A 17444-nucleotide genomic window follows, 5' to 3' on the forward strand; every position below is an offset into this window, starting at 1 on the left:
TTGTTTCCTATAAATTACTACAATTGATTTTAAGTGTTGAAAATATAAGAAAAAAAATATTCTCCTTAGTCACGATAATAAATATGCAAAACGAAGCTTAGTGGCGTATACAACTCAATAACTTAATTGTTGCTTTTACATGTACTTTTTTATGACAAGAGAGCTGACTGAAGTGAGCAGAGAAATGGCAACTCGAAGACACCTAATATATAAGATTTTTTTTAAAGAAATGTTTGAATATCACTGTGTTATAATAACGTTTGTGTTTTTTTATCTTTGAGATAAGTTTTTAATCGAATTTTATACATAACATCAATAATTATCACCAAAATCCAGATCGACCCGGACTGGTCTGTATGTATGAATAACTACGCGCTCTAACCGAATAGATAAAAATTTACTTCCAAGGATTTTTCAGTTTCTTTAACGGTAGAAAGTCTCAGGAAGACAAATCTAGTTGGTTACATGCGGAACTACAGAAGGAGTTGAGTCAACCAACCAACTGAAAAACTTCATAAATAGCTTTCGATTATTCTAGTACTTAATTGATTTTTTTTTTCAAAAGTGGCAAAAATAATGGTAAAGAGATCTGTACCATTTACCGAAAGCCTCGAGAAAGTTCATTAACTGACTCAAGCGGAACTCTTCAAAGAATTTATTTCTGCGTTAAGCGTTGACTAGACGACTTCAAGGTCAATAAATATTTCTTCTTGCATGATGCATTTGATAGAATAAAATTTCGAAATAGCGATTTTACTTACTTATTTAAAGTAAAACAGAACCACACTTCTCAAAAAGCTTCCACAAAAGCAAAAAAGCTTATGTTAAATTCATAATTGAGAGAGGAAAGACAAATATTTTTGTGGTCTTAGGAAAATTATTGGAAAGCGTTAAATTAAAATGTAAAAAAAGTTCGGGAGTATCCAAACATTTCATATTCTTACAAGGGTCAAATCCTGGCTGAAGCTTCTAAAACTTTATATAAAAAATGTTTGCTGAATTTCATGTTCATATCCAAGACATTGGTATTAAAATCAACTTTAGTTAACTCAACTAAGATAAATATGCTATAAACTCAACCGAGGAGGCTAAATGTAATACATTTTATAGGGTTGACGGACTTTAACCACGGTGTACACCAATTTAATTCATATTCAGGGGTGAACCATATTATCTTCATTAAAATTTTGAAATCTTCTTTTTCTTTATTGGAGTAAACAACGCTTACGTGATTATAGCCGAGTTAACAACAGCGCGCGTTTCTTCTTTTTTTGGCAACGTGGCACCAATTGCAAATGCCAAGCGAAGCCAGGTCCTTCTCCACCTGGTCTATCCAAGGGAGTGGAGGTCTTCTCTTCCTCTGCTTCCCTCGGCGAGTATTGTGTCGAATACTTTCAAAGCTGGAGCGTTTTCGTCCATACGTACGACAAGACCTAGCCCGCGCAGCTCCTGTCTCTTGATTCGCTGAACTAAATCTTTCGCAGAACCTTTCTCTCGAAAACTCCTAAGGCCGACTCATAAGATGTTGTCATCGTCCACGCCTCTGCACCATATAGCACCACGGGAATAATTAGTGACTTATAGAATTTAGTTTATAGACTATTGTGACTTGCAAGTCAAATAGCGAGTGCGTCGAATGTTTGCTTGATGACAGGAGATATTTCGTCTTGCCCTCGTTCACTACCAGACCCATTTGCTTCGCTTCCTTATCTAGTCTGGAGAAAACAGAACTACGGCGTGGTGGTTGAGGCCAATGATATCGATGAGATCGGCGTATGCTAGCAGATGGTATCTTCTCTATTTAGTCCTGCAGCAACAGATTGAAGCAGTCGCACGATATGGAGTCGCCTTTTCTAAAACTTCGTTTGGTATGGAACGGCTTGGAGTGGTCCTTCCCGACCCTGCCTTAGCTTTTAGTATTGTTCAACGTCTGTTTACACTGTCGTATTAGTTTTCATTCAGGCATAGCAGAAAGCAGTTTTGAAATCAACGAAGAGATTATGTGCGTCGATTCTTTTCTCAAGGGTGTTTTCCATGATTTTGACATGGTGAAAATCGGGTCACATATTGATTTTACAGGACTAAAGTAGCACTGATAAGATCCAATGAGTTTGATGACGGTGATGGTTAGGAAACGGTTGAAATCCGCCAAAGAGCACCGAAATTAGATAACGAATGACTGGAAGCTTGTAATCTGGCCAGTAGAAACAGTTGGAAGATCATCCAAAGGACCCATGTTACACAAATAGTGAAGTATGGTGAAAGGGCCACCCCCCACCCCATAAGGGTTGCTTCAAATACTGGCATGTAGTACCTTTACCAAATTGTATGGAATAATGAGGAAAGAAGACTATCGGCATATTTTAAAGACCATATACCCGATTTTGTGGAAAAGAGTACTTGTCGTAAACGGACTTACGGAGCGACATACAGTCAGTCAACTCAATTTCAACTCGCCTCGTCTCTCGTATATAAGCTTATATTTATCTCGATTAGCTGTAGGTGATACAAACAACCGTTAGTTGAAAAAAAAATATTCTGACATATTATATACTTGCTCTTTCATTTTCGCTTATCACTAATATGTGGTCATTACTCAGATAAATTCTAAAACTATGCTTCTTCTTCCAGATCCCGAAGACGATTCGAATAATCAAAACCCACAAAACCCCGTCGGCGACAATCTTTATCCGCAACAAAAGAACCTTATCGAAGCACAATCCGCTGGCAGTTACCCTTCACTCATACGCCAACCCTCACAACAAAGGCCACACCCCGCCCCCTACCAAAGTGGGAGTGCAATCGGTATCAGCGGCGTGGGCACCACACATTCACATCCTACAACCGATTATTTGGTGAATTCACAACGTCGCGTCCTACGCCAATCGACACTACCCAGCTCACTGGCCAACAACGATCCCAATCTGAGTGGTAGCGGCGCCAATTTGGCCAATTATAATTACGTGAATCTCACGGCGCCCACATCGCCGCATCAAATGCAAAAAAGTCCGATTTATCCGAGCGCCTACAACAGTGATGACGTCATACACATGAGCGCAGCCGAATGTGATAATTATCCACAACAAATGCAACAACAACAACAACCTATGAACATACAGCCACAACAGCAGCAACAACAGCCGCCGAGTGTTATTAATCCCCAAACGCACCATCGCCTACAGGTACGCATATGCTGACCATGAAAACCAACAGAGCATGCAACATTTGCGGCATGCCACAAACATTTGCATTTGCATTTTCACACATCACCTACACGCCCATGTGTCTGTATCAAACTAAAATAAACTTTTTTTTCCATCCACCCACAGGTGCGCCGACAATCAACCCTCCCGGCTAATCCCTGCCAACCGCCCATGTATCTGTCGACATCGCCCAATCGCCCCTACAGTCGTTCACCGGAGCGTTCACCGGGCGAGCAACGTTATCCGCCATTCATGCGTCAAACCTCCTTCCCGTGCAACATGTCGGAGCCACCTACGCAACAGCAGCAGCAAACACATCTCAATTTAGGCACTGCGCCACCGAACCAACCTTATCCCCGGAAATTGTTGCCCACATCACCCAACTATCAAGGATCGGTCATCTATCAGCAACAACCCACGCAGCAGCAAACACCACCACAGCAGGCATGCCAATCAAATTACGACCCACAAGTGAGCCAAACGCAACCGACGGATGAGTGCGACTACACACAAGTTGTACCGAAGCCACGTATGCTGCGTCAAGCTACCTTACCCAATCCCGATCAGCATGTTAAGTTGCTACCCACCTCGCCACCAAAGCGTCAAACTTCGCCACAATATCGTCGTTCGCCGGAGTTTATGCGCCAACAGACCCTACCGAATCCAGAAGCTTTCAGCGGAAACTCGCTCTCGGTGCCACCAGGACAGTCACAAGCTAAATTCATGCCGCTCTCACCGCGTCACAAGCAAAACTTTCTCTTTCCGAATGTGCAGAACCCACGACAATTCCTATCACAACAACATGTGCCCGCCGTTGGCACTGGCAGCGGTGAAGTAAGCACCACCACCAACACCGCTGGTGAGCAGTACTCGAGCAGTCAAAGCGTGAATATACAGTCACGTGATCACGCGAAAATGATCAAGGTGCGCAGCCACAGCAACGAGGAGTACTCGATAACCAAGCCGCACCACGCGGAGAATCGGCGCTTACTGCCAGAGATACCAACAAATCGCGCAGCCACGTAAGTAACTAGTTTAAAAATATATAAATGTCAAACATATGGTATAACAAAATCTGCTTTCCATTACATTCAACAGTCGCTCGCCTAGTCGCCTGGTGCGTCAAGATTGTGTCAAAGATGAACGCAGCAATGCGCCCGATTCAAACGCACGGACATTTGGCGACGCCAAGCACCAGTACAACCAATACCAGAATCTCGATGAAGATGCAGACAATCGCCCGGAGTATATGGACTACTTTGGCGACAGCACCAGCAGCTTCTTGGAGGCCGATGAGGTGCAATACGAGAAGAACTACAATGCGGGCTTCAGCAGCGAACCGCGTATCATCTACAATGATGGTTCCGACGATGGCAGCTATACACAATATCAACACCCCATAGTACACAGCGCTGAAAATGTACGCACGCACGATCAAAGCTATAACTACTATGGACCGGATGGCGGTTTGAGTGGTCAACCTCTGCCAACAGGTCTGAGCGCCAGCGGTGGTGCATTGCCACGCACTCCGCAAATGCACAACCGACTGCGGCGGCGGCAATCGCGTGAATTGCAAATGCAACAGGAAGAGCTTGCACATCTGAATCGACAATCAGCTCCTGGTATAGGTACGACAGAGACCACTGCAATGGGCGTTGCAAATGGCGGTGGTAAAGCTGCGAATGGCGAGACACAACACGACACACATGAAAGACGCAAACCCGAACAAATGCGCTCGGTATCGGAGGACGGTGCCAAAACGAGTCCACAAAAACCAGTCACAAGACGATCGTTGTCACATCCCGAAAAGGAGACACAAGTGAGTTGTGTAATTATACACATTCGAAACATAAATCAATTAACAATTCCCTGTATTCTCTTTATTTTCAGGCAACCAAAAAGGTTGAACCCACGAAAATACCAAGCCCAAGACCCTTGGCTGATATTTTAGATAAGTCACGAACTAATACGAAAATCCCAACACCACGACGTCGCAATAGTCGTGGCACAAATGGTGCTGATGCAGAAGAAAGTGAGTAAAATACCGGGGATTCAGTTATTTATATGCTGCGCTGTGATACTAGAATAGAATTTACTCTTATAAGCGAAGACTAACAGTCTTTGACAAGTTATAAATGCGGGATCCGGGAGGAAATCAGTAAAATGCTCTATAAATATCGAAAGACTAGGTTTTCCGCATTAAAATAGGTTGTAATAAATACTAGGCTGATTCTCACGATGGATGCCACGAAAACCGCCTTGGACTAAGTGAATCCGAAAACTACTGAGTATTTATCAAGAGAACCTTATAAGTTGACAAATTACTTGAGGTGGTTAATATCAATTCTCAGGGCCGTAGAACGATATGCGGAACCCGGGGAGGATATAAGATGGTGCCCTCCTGTGCCATCACTTGTTGCAGAGAAAAATGAGAAATCTGGGCATGGGACGAACTGTCCCCGATATCCTTCTTACTTTCCCCTCTTGGTCACTGGCAATTCTAGCCAATTTGTCAAACTGTACGATACTTACTCTAAGCAAAGGACCTTGTAATTAGGGGGGTTGATTTCCAGTCAACAAAGTCAGAAGGACAAACGATCAGTGCAAATGAATCAAAAAATTCAAAGGCTGTGCAAATCAGATCTTTTACAATATATTTCGTGGGTGTGGGGAATGTTAATTATCTATGGCATATATTTTTTGAAGATTATCTCTTTCAAATTCTGGCCGCGACATCGTCTCAGCTGGTCCATCCGTTGAGTTCAATTTTCGATGACTCGTTAGAGCATTTCGACTGGTAACTGGCGAATAACATGCATGATGTTTTGCTACAAACCCTGAATCGAAACGGGTATGTCCGCATACTCTATAGACTTTATATACCTATCCCGACATGAAAATGTCTAACGGTGTTATATCACACGATCTTGGTGGCCAATCTACCGGCACAAAACACGAAATTATCTGTTCCCAGAAATGTTCTCTCAATAAATCCATTGATTGATGTGATGTGTGGAAAGTGGTGCCGTCTCGTTGAAACCAAATGTTCCCGCGATCACTAGCTTCAATTTCAGGCATCAAATAGTCGGTTATCATGGCGCGATAACGATCGCCATTGACGGTTGATTTCTCACCGACATCATTTTTGAAGAAATATGGACCGATGATTTCACCAGTCCACAAACCACACCAAACCGTTGTTTTATTAGAATGCAGTGGCAGTTCTTGAATCTCTTCAGGTTTCTCATCATCCCAAATACACCAACTTTGCTTGTTTACATACCCATTTAGCCAGAAATGGGTCCCAACGCTAAAAAAAAATTTTGCTCGAAAACATTGGATCTTCTTGGAACTTTTCAAGAGGCCATAGAGTGAAGCGAAGTCGTTTGGGAAGGTCGAGTGGGTTTAGTTCTTGCACAAGCTGTACTTTGTACGCCCAGTCATACACTCTCAGCTACGGCTGCTATGTATTTTCTTAACTGCGTGCTGGACGTGGTCTATACGGTAGAATATTATCCAATAATCAATGCTGGGTCTCGAGATGGGTGACGGTGTTGTGAATAGTACGCTCAGTAAGCCGATTATGTTGACCATAAGTTGAGCGAAGTTCTTTACAGCACGTGAATTTTCGTAATGAAGTTGAACGATTTGTAAACTTTGGTCAGGCGTAAGTCTTTTCATGATGAAATGCCAAACCATACTGAACAAAAGTAACAAGATATTTGAAAAAAGTTCATCTATTTGGATCACAAGTTAACTTGAAATTGTGCTATAGGCATGTATATTTGTGCAAACCAATAAGGTCTGAATATACGGAAAATTTTGACAAGAAATTAATAGCGGGACGGAACATTCTTTGAACAGTTTTTGAGAATATTTTTGAGTGGACAGTAATTGAGGGATACAAATCCCAATATGTTCTACAAGGGATTGAAAATTTAATAATACTGTATATTTATATTTGACCGAAAGCCATAACCAGTCAGCATATTTGATAGAATAAAATAATGATTGCTGAGTAGCGGCAATCCCTATAACTCGATTATACTATTGGTAATTGGACAACCGTTACCTATACCGTATACCGTTTGGTATAGTATTTTGTAAGCTAACCAAAGTATTGAACAACATAATAATCTTGTTACGGTAAGGGATTTTTTTTTTTTTTTTTTGTCTTTTTTTTTGGCTTAACATAATTCTCAGTCGATCTCAGCAAGAGAAGTTTCAAAACTTTAAAGTGTTTTCCTCAAAACTCATGTTTCGTCATTACGAGATAAGGCTGGATAGTTCTTTTTACTAGTTTTTTAACATTTTCATTTTATCGCGTTTTTTCTTCAATATGAAAAAATCAAATTTCGTAAGCCTCTCTACCGTTACCGGGATAAAAATGTAATGGTAAAATTTTAATTTTTTCTTGATATCGGATAATCCAATACCAAGTGCACAAATCAATTTTTTTCCGAGATGTTCCGGAGAAATTGCTGCCTTTCACTAAGAAAATTAAAAACAAAAAATGTTTCAATTGTTTCACTATACGTACCAATGGGTTTTAAATGTAAATTTTTATCAAAAAAAATCACAACCTTGTTTTACACGAATCCACCCTATTCCTCCCTTAAAGCAATTTGTTCCGAACAAATGAAGATTTGCACCAAAAAATTTACTTAATTCCCTAAATATGCTTGACTTATTTTAATTATCTCTCACCTCTCTTCGCAGGCACCAGCAAACCCTATTCGAACGAAAGACGAAACTCCGATTTATCCCTCAAGTCGGCAACGGCAAGTAAAAAACACGACGAGCATGAACAAAAAACACAATTTTCGCATATAAAAGAAAATGGCAACAACAAATCACCGGAACAACAAAAGGAAATAAATGAGAATAGCAAAGCAGCAAAGGACAATAACAACAGCGATCAAGCAAAAACTGCTGAAGAAACACAAGAAAAGAAATCAACAAATGACACAACAGAGAGCAATAAAGGCGCCGCAGTGGAGGGCAAAGCGACCGTACCCAAGGTGGGTGATTGAGATTATGGTACATGGGTTGAGCGTTTACACGCAAGTTGTTGCCATGCAATTTATTTTCCTTAATATTTATTTCTTTTGACTATTGGTTTTTGCTGATTTTGTCACTCAGCCCCAGACGCGCGTGTTATAATTGACAGGATATATGAAGGAATTCACAACTTCTGTGACATAATTAAGTGCGCGAGCGCACGAGTGTCGCAGGCTAAAGTATTGTAAAGCAGTGACTTTATGCATATTTTAATTTTTGACTCATTTTTATACCCCGATCAGCATGGCTAGCTGCGACGACTTGGCGATTACCGTCTGTCTGTGTTATAAACGCGCATTAGTCCCTCAGTGTTTGAGATATCCATCTGAAATTTCGCTCAAGCTTTTTTCTCCACAAAAAGCTACACATTTGTCGGACGCGTCGATTTCGGATCATTATAGTGTATAGCTACCATACAAGCTGAATGATAAAAATCAAATTCTTGTATGGAAAACTTTTTTATGTGACACGATATCTTCACGAAATTTGGCATAGAATATAGTCGAAAGCAGCAGTACAATTTCTGAACAAATTGTTCAAATCGTGCTATTATAGGTTATAGCTACCAAACTGAACGCTCAAAATCAAGTACTTGTATGGAAATATTTTTCATTTGTCGAGAAATTTTGTCAAAATTTGGCATAGGTTATTGTCTATAGCATCGCTATAAGTTCCGAACAAATTGTTCAGATCGGATCACTATAACATATATCCACCATACAAATTGGCCGATACAAATTTTGTTTTTGTATGAAAATCTTTTATATTTGACAATATTTGCATGGCTTATTGTTAAAAAAAAACGCTAAAATATATGTAGAAATTTTCTAGATCGGTCCACTATAGCATATAGCTACCATACAAACTGAACGCTCAAAATCAAGTCCTTATATGTAAAACTTTTTTATTTGTGTAGGGAATTATAAATATTTTTTCTTGTTTCTTATTCAAAACTCAAACTTCTCTTAACTTGAAAATTGTCTACCGTTACTACAGCAACACACAACCACTCTGGGTGAACAGGAGATCCAGAATGCTGTTGAGGCGGCCGCCGTCATCTTCAAGAAAGTCGTACTGCAGCGTCGGCAGGAAAAGAAGGCAGCCGAAGAGGGTAAGTGTCTAACTTTGATTGCATTTCTTTGGCAAATTCATACACTTAGTAAGCGCATATATATTTACGGATGGTGTTGGTGTTGTATTTACGTTTATACTTAACCGTTAATTACTTTTGGCAAACACTTGTCGCTGTACTTTGGCAAAGTAGCTGGTGGTGGTTATGGTGAGAGTGCACTTTCATGAAATTACATTTGTATTTTTCTAACATTAGATGGTAGTAAAGTGTGAGAACGAGCTAAAAAATCTTATTTTTTGCTTTGACTAAGAACCAAGCCTTCGAAATATCGTTTCATTATATGAACGAGTATATGTTTGCTTTGCGACAATTTTCATAATTGCCATAATTAGATTAATATGCAAAGTTAGATTTACAGATTTACATAAATGTACATTTATATGCTAATGTATGTGCTTTCCTCACTTATGTATTTTAAATTCTTATCCCAGACCACTTGGTATGTGCTTTTCTACATTTCTTTGTTGCTGTCACTCATGCCACAGTTATTCTGTGTTGAGTTGACATTCCATTCTGTCATGTACATATGTATGCCTTCATTCGGCAAGCAATGTCCTGACAACATTATGGTATGCTGTAACACATTTTAATTATTTGAGTGAGCGACTGCTGTGATTTCAAGTTTAGAAAAGCGAATATAACAGAGATTAAAAAAATTAGTTACAAAGGGAGATTCATTTCGAGGTTCCCTACTTTTTTAAAGAAAAAACACAGAAACTTCAAATTTAATGGGTAATGTTTATTATCATTCGAAAGAACATTATTTGGCATTTATTTTTTGAATATTATCTCTTTCAAGTGTTGGTCGCTTCTACGACTCAGATGGTCCATCCGTTGTTGTTTTGCTCCAAGACCAGAATCGATTGTCCGCGTAGACTATAGACTTTACATATCCCCACAGGGAAAAGTGTGATATCACACTAATCTAAAACGTGAAGTGTTCTCTCAATAATAATTTTTTATTTTGCCTCATTATTGAAGCCCCGTTTGCTTGATAGTTTGAGAGTTTCGACGCCATGTTTATAAACCCGCCTTAGGCAAGTGTTCGATGACTGCACGAACTTCATTGAATGCTTCGTGGCATTCAAATGTTTATGTTCGTGATAAAGTGAACTTCCCAAAATACTTTTTGACATGTTTGTAGCCGTGATTCCATTGGAAAACCAAACTTTAAGCTCGTTGTTTAATTAATTTTTCCATAGCAAAATTGCCAAACAATCCTTTGGCGGGGTAAAAAAAACAGCTGCCAAACTCATTTTATTTCACATATGTATATTTGATGGTCAAACATCACACACAGCATAAGAAGGTTGTAGCAATCTAACAGAATTTCGCCACGTATATGCGACACCTAATCAGAAAATTATTCATTGCGGCCTGAAGGATTGTCATCGGGATTGCCTTAATTCTCGATTTAATGGACTGCTTCAAATCAGTTGGATTTCAGGGTTTTGTTTTGTGCACCTCTTGATTGGCATAACCTCGTAAAAGAATTCTGGTGCAGTGAAGTCAAGTGACCTTGGCGGCCAGCTGAAAGTGGGGTTTCTAAATATTAATTTGTTTTCAAATTTTCATTGGAGCTCCGCAATAACTGGTCTGGCTGTGTGCAGTTGCTCCATCTTGCTGGAACCAAACACTATTGAAAGGGATGTGTCGGAGCAGTTCTGAGAAAATTAACTTATTCAACTCCTCTAAATAACGGTGCCCATTGACAGATACTGTTACACCGTTTTCTTCAACAAACTATGGCCACCTTGACGAAACTGCGCACCACACAGTGACTCGTTCAGGGTGAAGTTCCGTCTCATAGATTATTTATGAATTTGGCTCACTCCATATACGGCAATTTTGCTTGTTTACATTTCAGTTTAGGTCAAAATGGGCCCCATCAGACATTTATGTCAATTTATCAAGTTATTGTCTTCTTCAGCCATTTCAATCCTTTTTGGCGAATAGGCAAATCTAGAGGGTTTAACCGGCTTGTAAATTCAACTTTGTACGGAAAGAGGTTTAAGTCATCATGAATTATCTGTTGAAATGACAGTCTGCTAACTTCAAGTTGCGCTGATAACTTGCGCGTCGAAACTCTTTGAGTTTGCCTGAAATAACGATACAACCGTCGCGATTGTTTCTTGAACACGAACATACGGCTACCGATGGTACGGTCTTCTTCCGATACTCCCAGATTCGGTAAACATGTTCACCAACCTCATAGCGGTCCATTTACTCGCGGGGGTGCCGCCAAAATCCCGTTTGAACGTACCCAAAGCATGGTACGTAGCACGATCCTCCTTTCGGTATCCCAAGCATTCATTTTTAAAAAATCTAACTAATAACCTGCTAAATAAAAAAAGTAAGTCGATTACTTACACAGAAAATAAGTTATTACGGTTTGTTTGTAAAGATTTCGAACTTCCGGTTGACTTTATACCGCATACATCAGCCAATACGTGGGTTATATCAATGAAAAGCAGAGTGTTTAAATAACATATCTTTCTCATAGTAGTGTATCTTTCTGCCTAAAATGGATAAAATTGGGAGAAAACTTGACCTACCCCCATATAACTAACGCCAGCATTTTCGAACATACCGCTGGCTTTACTCTTAGCTTAATGAAACCCGGGGAAGATTTTAATAGTATGTGGCTTGTTAATAGTATGAGGTATTGACTGAAATAATTAAAATCGATTCAGTGCAATTTTAACATTGATTGTAATCCCTTCACGGCCGGCTGTGATCCTTGCAAGTTGAAAGAGTATAAAATGTTCTGTTACACCCAAACTTAGCACTCCCTTATTTGTGTTTTTTTCGTGTTTAATAAATATTGTACAAATCTAAAATACCCTCAGAAAGGACCTTCCTACGGCTGGGTTGCGAAATTTCTCTAACTTAAATTTAAATCTAACTTCAGTGCTTTCTAAAGCACACTTGCATAAGTAGTAAGTACATATACATTGTATGCGTCAATTACTATCATACTTTGTCAACAATGATATAATTGCTCTTCTGCTTTCGTAAAAATATATGTAAAATAAGTTAGCTCCCAGATGTCTTGCAGTATCACTTACAATTTTCGAAAGCTATAAAAGCACTTTACGACACCTGTCGCAAGCTATCAAATGGCTTAAAGGATGTACTCTAATTCACACACATGCATATAGTATGTATGTAGGTGTAAGTAAGGCAACTTTTTCAACAAAGCTACTTACTCCTTACAATTTGCAGCTACTGCGACATTTATAATTCTGTATGCATATGTAACTGCTATCAAAACTCATAATTTTTATACTTTTGCAATATGTTGAAGAAAACTACCATATTTATACCCTGAACAGGGTAGTATATTAAGTTTGTCCCGATGCTTGTAACCCCCAGAAAGAAGCGTCGGAGACCCTATAAAGTATATATATAAATGATCAGTATGTTGAGCTGAGTCGATTTAACCATGTCCATCTGTCTGTCTGTCCGTCCGTCCGTCTGTATATATACGAACTAGTCCCTCAGTTTTTAAGATATCGTTTTGAAATTTTGCAAACGTCATTTTCTTTTCAAGAAGCTGCTCATTTGTCGGTACGGCCGATATCGGACCACTATAACATATAGCTGCCATATAAACTGAACGATCGGAATCAAGTTCTTGTATGGAAAACTTTCACATTTGACAATGTATCTTCACCAAATTTTGTATAGATTATTTTCTAAGTAATCTCCGAAAAAATTGTTCAGATCGGATTACTATAGCATATAGCTTCCATACAAACTGAACACATAGTTACTAAAAGAAATGCACCTGTGAAGGGTATATTAGCTTCGGTGCAGCCGAAGTTAACGTTTTTTCTTGTTTTTATTGAAAAGTGACTCCTTTCGTCATCTAAAACTGAAAAGGAAAGTGGATAATAATTTATCACGTGCCATTAAAGTATCAGGACAATTTTGGAAAAATGCAAATAATAAGCTCTACCAAGTTTGTTAGTTCCCACGTCAAAAAGGCTTCAAACAACCTAAAACTTTTCCGCGGTATAGTATTGGGGCGCCATTTTGAAGGCAACTATGAATAAAATCGAAACATCTGTACGCATATTACAGGTAAAGCAACTCAAATCGAAGTTTTCGAAATATCGTCAATACCTTTTTTGTACTGGGTCTATAACTATATTCGTCAACAGATGACGTAACTTGATTATTACTTGTAGTAAATTTTTTCGAATATGCGTTGAAAGGCTACTATCATTGGGCGTATTCTTCCGGATATATTATCTCGCTTTAAAGCAAGCGGATAAATTCAACAGCTAGAAAATTGGGTGCCGCGTGAATTGAAACCAAGAAACGTTTAAAGACGATTTTGCATGTCAGAAATGACGCTAAAATGTTATAAGATAATGTAGTTTTTGCATTAGATTGTGTCTTGTGATGAATAATGGTACCATTGCGACAACGCAAAAAAAGCATACCTGAAAATTGGTCAATCCACGAAGTCAACAGCAAAGCCGAATATCCATGAAATCTAAGTAATGTTCTGTTTTTGTTGGGATTAAAAAGGCTTGGTGTGTTATAAGCTTCTAATAATACCGGATAATACTATTAACGGAGCGACTGAGAAGTTTTGACTCACCCGCCTTATAGCCCAGACCTTGCTTCTTCTGAATTATTTCATTCGATACAGAACGTCTTCATTTATTTAATTTAATATATTTTTAGAAGCTATTAACATTCATTAATTGTTTACGAAAACTTGCTATTTGTCCAACTACTTTTTTTGCACTCATTTTTTTAGTATAATAAGAACATTATGAAGAGTGATCAATTTTTAGACTTTACATGGGTTCTAAGTGGCCAATCGACCGGCCAAAAATATGATATTATCTGCTCACCGAAGTGTTCTCTAAACAAATCTATTGATTGTGTGGGAAGTGGCATCGTCTTGTTGAAATAATAACACGATAACGGACGCCATTGCCGTCATTACGTTCTCACCGGAATAATTTTTGAAGAAAGATGGACCGATGAATGCACCTGCCCACGAACCGTACCAAACCGTCTCTTCGTCCCAAATGCGGCAATTTTGCTTGTTTACATGCCCATTAAGCCAGAAATAGGCCTCAACGCTGAACAAAATTTGGCTCGAACACGTTGATCTTCTTGGAACTTTTCAAAAGCCCCTAGAGCGAAGCGATGTCACTTGGGAAGGTCGAGCGGCTTCAATTCTGGCACAAGCTGTATTTTATACGCTTTCAATTTAGATCGTAAAATGCGCCAAGTCGTTCCATACGTCAGTCCGATTTGCTGCGAATGGCGCCAAATCGACTCTCCATAGTTTTCGTGTACACTCTCAACTACGACTGCTATATTTTCTTCACTTCGTGCTGGACGTAGTCTATTCGGTCGAATATTATCAAATTAATAATGCTGAGTCTCAAGATGGGTGCTGATCACAGTAGTACGCTCAGTAGGCCGATTATGTTGACCATAAGTTGAGCGAAGTGAACGAAACCCATTCTTTAAGTGACGTGAATTTTCATAATAAAGTTGAACGATTTGTAAATGTTGTTCAGGCGAAAGTCTTTTCATGATGAGATTCCAAACAATACTGAACATTACTCATGTACTACTCTACTTGGACCACTCGTTGCTTTAATGCAAAAAGAACTAACTTATCATATCTCACGAAACCAAAATAATTCCTTTTGTTATTGTTGTTTTCTCCCTTCTACCATAATTTTATCTGATAAACACAAAATGAGTTTCTGTCTCAAAAACTTGTTATGATTTTCAGCTGTCAGATAGCGCACCGAAGTTATCATATCAGCATATACTATATATTAAATTCTATACCCAAGTCATGATAAAATGTGAGCGCTTATGAGTAATAAGCTACTCTTATCAACTTTTTAGTGGATGCGTACTTTTTCAAGTACAAGCTCATAATAACAGGTGTTTTAGCGAGAGTGGAGTGGAAACGGTTAGTATCTACGAGTATTTAATGCCTTTGGCTTTGTTTCATAATTTTCAGTTGTTCACTCTAATTACTGTTCAATGAAAGAAATAAACAAAGGAGGTACTTTTTTATTTCAAGTTAATACAGAATAGTTTCCCCTGATACTGAATATTTTCTCAGTTTCTGAAATTATTTTCTATATATATCGCTTTATCAATTCGTCATGGGTCTCGTAATTCTTGGTTGTCATTATATACCTCTTTAATACAAAATTTTTATTGATTTTCAGAATCCCTTTTAAAAATCATCTTAACTGGGAGAAGGCAATGATACATGTTAATCACTACTAAAACGCTGAACTTGGGTTAATGCTAGTTTCACAAGACATAGAAAGGGAAATTTATTTTCTAAAACTTTCTACTTTAGACCGTCTTATAAATTTTATTTGTTGAATAACATCTATGTGGTTTTTATGCAGCTACGGGTTACCACTCTGAACCACCTAAACGTGGACAACGAGCGACTCTGATCAATATTTTACATTACCAAGCAATTCTGAATAGCATAGCATTTGTTGACATTTTCGGCCGATGTACGGTTTTCAAACTCAGGGAAGGTGGATGATTTGAGTTCTGCTTATCAAAGACAAAGCCTAAAGATGGTTGCAGATTCTACAATTGAAATTCTTAGAACTTCGACTGCCTAATGACTGTAGCATTTTCATAGCAAACCTTCAGATTTTCACGAATCTTTCAGCTGGTTAAACATTCACACGGGCAGTGGAGCACCAATATGCTCCCTATTTGTAGGCTAGTTAATATTTAAATTTGCATCAATATTTATTTTGTCGTCTCCAACTTTATATCTACCAGTTGTAATATACTTAAGCCAACGATTTTTCCAGTTCTCGAAACACCTTTCATAAGCATTTTGGATGGCCTTCAGCTCCTTCAGCAAATTTTGCTTTGAGTCTTCGCTCGACTGAAAACGAGTTTCACGGAGCGGGTTTCAATTTGTAGAACAAGAAAAATTCACACGAAGCCAACTCTGGTGAATACGGTGGTTGATCGATGGTATTCATTGCGGTTTTGGCTATAAATTCGGTCATAATCTTGGTCCAATGCGATATTGCTTTATCCTCGTTTAAAATACATGAATTGGTCTTCCACAATTCCTTCAGTTTTCGACGGATGTTGTCACGCCAAAGCCCCAGTAAGGCCAAATAGTGCTCCCTAATGACCATCTATCTATCCGGAACAAATTCATGATACTCCACACCACGAATATCGAAAAAAATAATGAGTATCACCTTGATTTTGAAGCGGCTTTGGCGTGTTTTTTTTTTTTTTTGGTTTCGGTTCCATTCCGATGATTGTTGACTTATTTGCATGTTAAACTCATAAACCCATTTATCATGGGCAGTTATAATGCTCTCCATGAATGTAAGTTCGGAATTCGCACGATCAAGAATGTCCAAAGAGACTGGTTTACGGTATTCTTTTTGAAAAAATCAGGTTTATCAGGACCTGTGGAGCAACAACGCGTTTCATACTTAAAATATCCACCAACATCATTCGAATGGACTCGTAAGAGATATCGAGCTACCCTTTCAAGCACCATATCTTTCACTTTTTTAATATTTTTATCAGTTAAAGAAGTCGAGGCATGTCCTCAATGATTTCTCGAACATTTTTGAAGGCTTTGTACCACTTGTAAGTTTGTAGTTTTTGATAAGACTGAATCACCGTTAGCTTTTTCCAACAGTCGCAACGATTCCGCACAGGAAATTTGGTTAGAAATACAAAATTTGAGACCAATTCTTTGTTCGATACTTTTATTCATTGTAAAAATTGCAACGCACTACTGAGGTGTACGAACTTAAGCAGCTGCTGTAAACAAAGTAGTTGTCACATCGCGATCTTATTTGATATAGTAATTAAGGACAGTCCTACTAGCTTAGCAAAATACATTTTTTTGAAATGTCATTTGCCCGGGAAACTCAATTACAATTTCCTGGTGCTTTTTTGTCTCAATGTATCTCCGAAATTATTTGCCGAATTTATTTAAAAGTTTTGGAGAATATTCTCAGAAATATGTAGGATATTCCATATAG

The 17444-nt window shown here is 38.7% G+C and overlaps 1 protein-coding gene across 2 annotated transcripts in view; it reads left to right on the forward strand.

Annotated features, from left to right (window-relative positions):
• The window catches only part of LOC126767714 (uncharacterized), a 70462-nt gene that overhangs the window by 14116 nt on the left and 38902 nt on the right, over nucleotides 1-17444 (forward strand). For both annotated transcript variants that reach the window (XM_050485259.1, XM_050485260.1), the window contains exons 3-8: nucleotides 2632-3182; nucleotides 3330-4225; nucleotides 4302-5022; nucleotides 5094-5235; nucleotides 7923-8224; nucleotides 9261-9375. In XM_050485259.1, the coding sequence (XP_050341216.1) occupies nucleotides 2632-3182; nucleotides 3330-4225; nucleotides 4302-5022; nucleotides 5094-5235; nucleotides 7923-8224; nucleotides 9261-9375 (2727 nt within the window). The remainder of the gene's footprint in view (nucleotides 1-2631; nucleotides 3183-3329; nucleotides 4226-4301; nucleotides 5023-5093; nucleotides 5236-7922; nucleotides 8225-9260; nucleotides 9376-17444) is intronic.

The sequence above is a fragment of the Bactrocera neohumeralis genome, chromosome 2 (genome assembly GCF_024586455.1).
Source record: "Bactrocera neohumeralis isolate Rockhampton chromosome 2, APGP_CSIRO_Bneo_wtdbg2-racon-allhic-juicebox.fasta_v2, whole genome shotgun sequence".
Lineage (NCBI taxonomy): Eukaryota > Metazoa > Arthropoda > Insecta > Diptera > Tephritidae > Bactrocera > Bactrocera neohumeralis.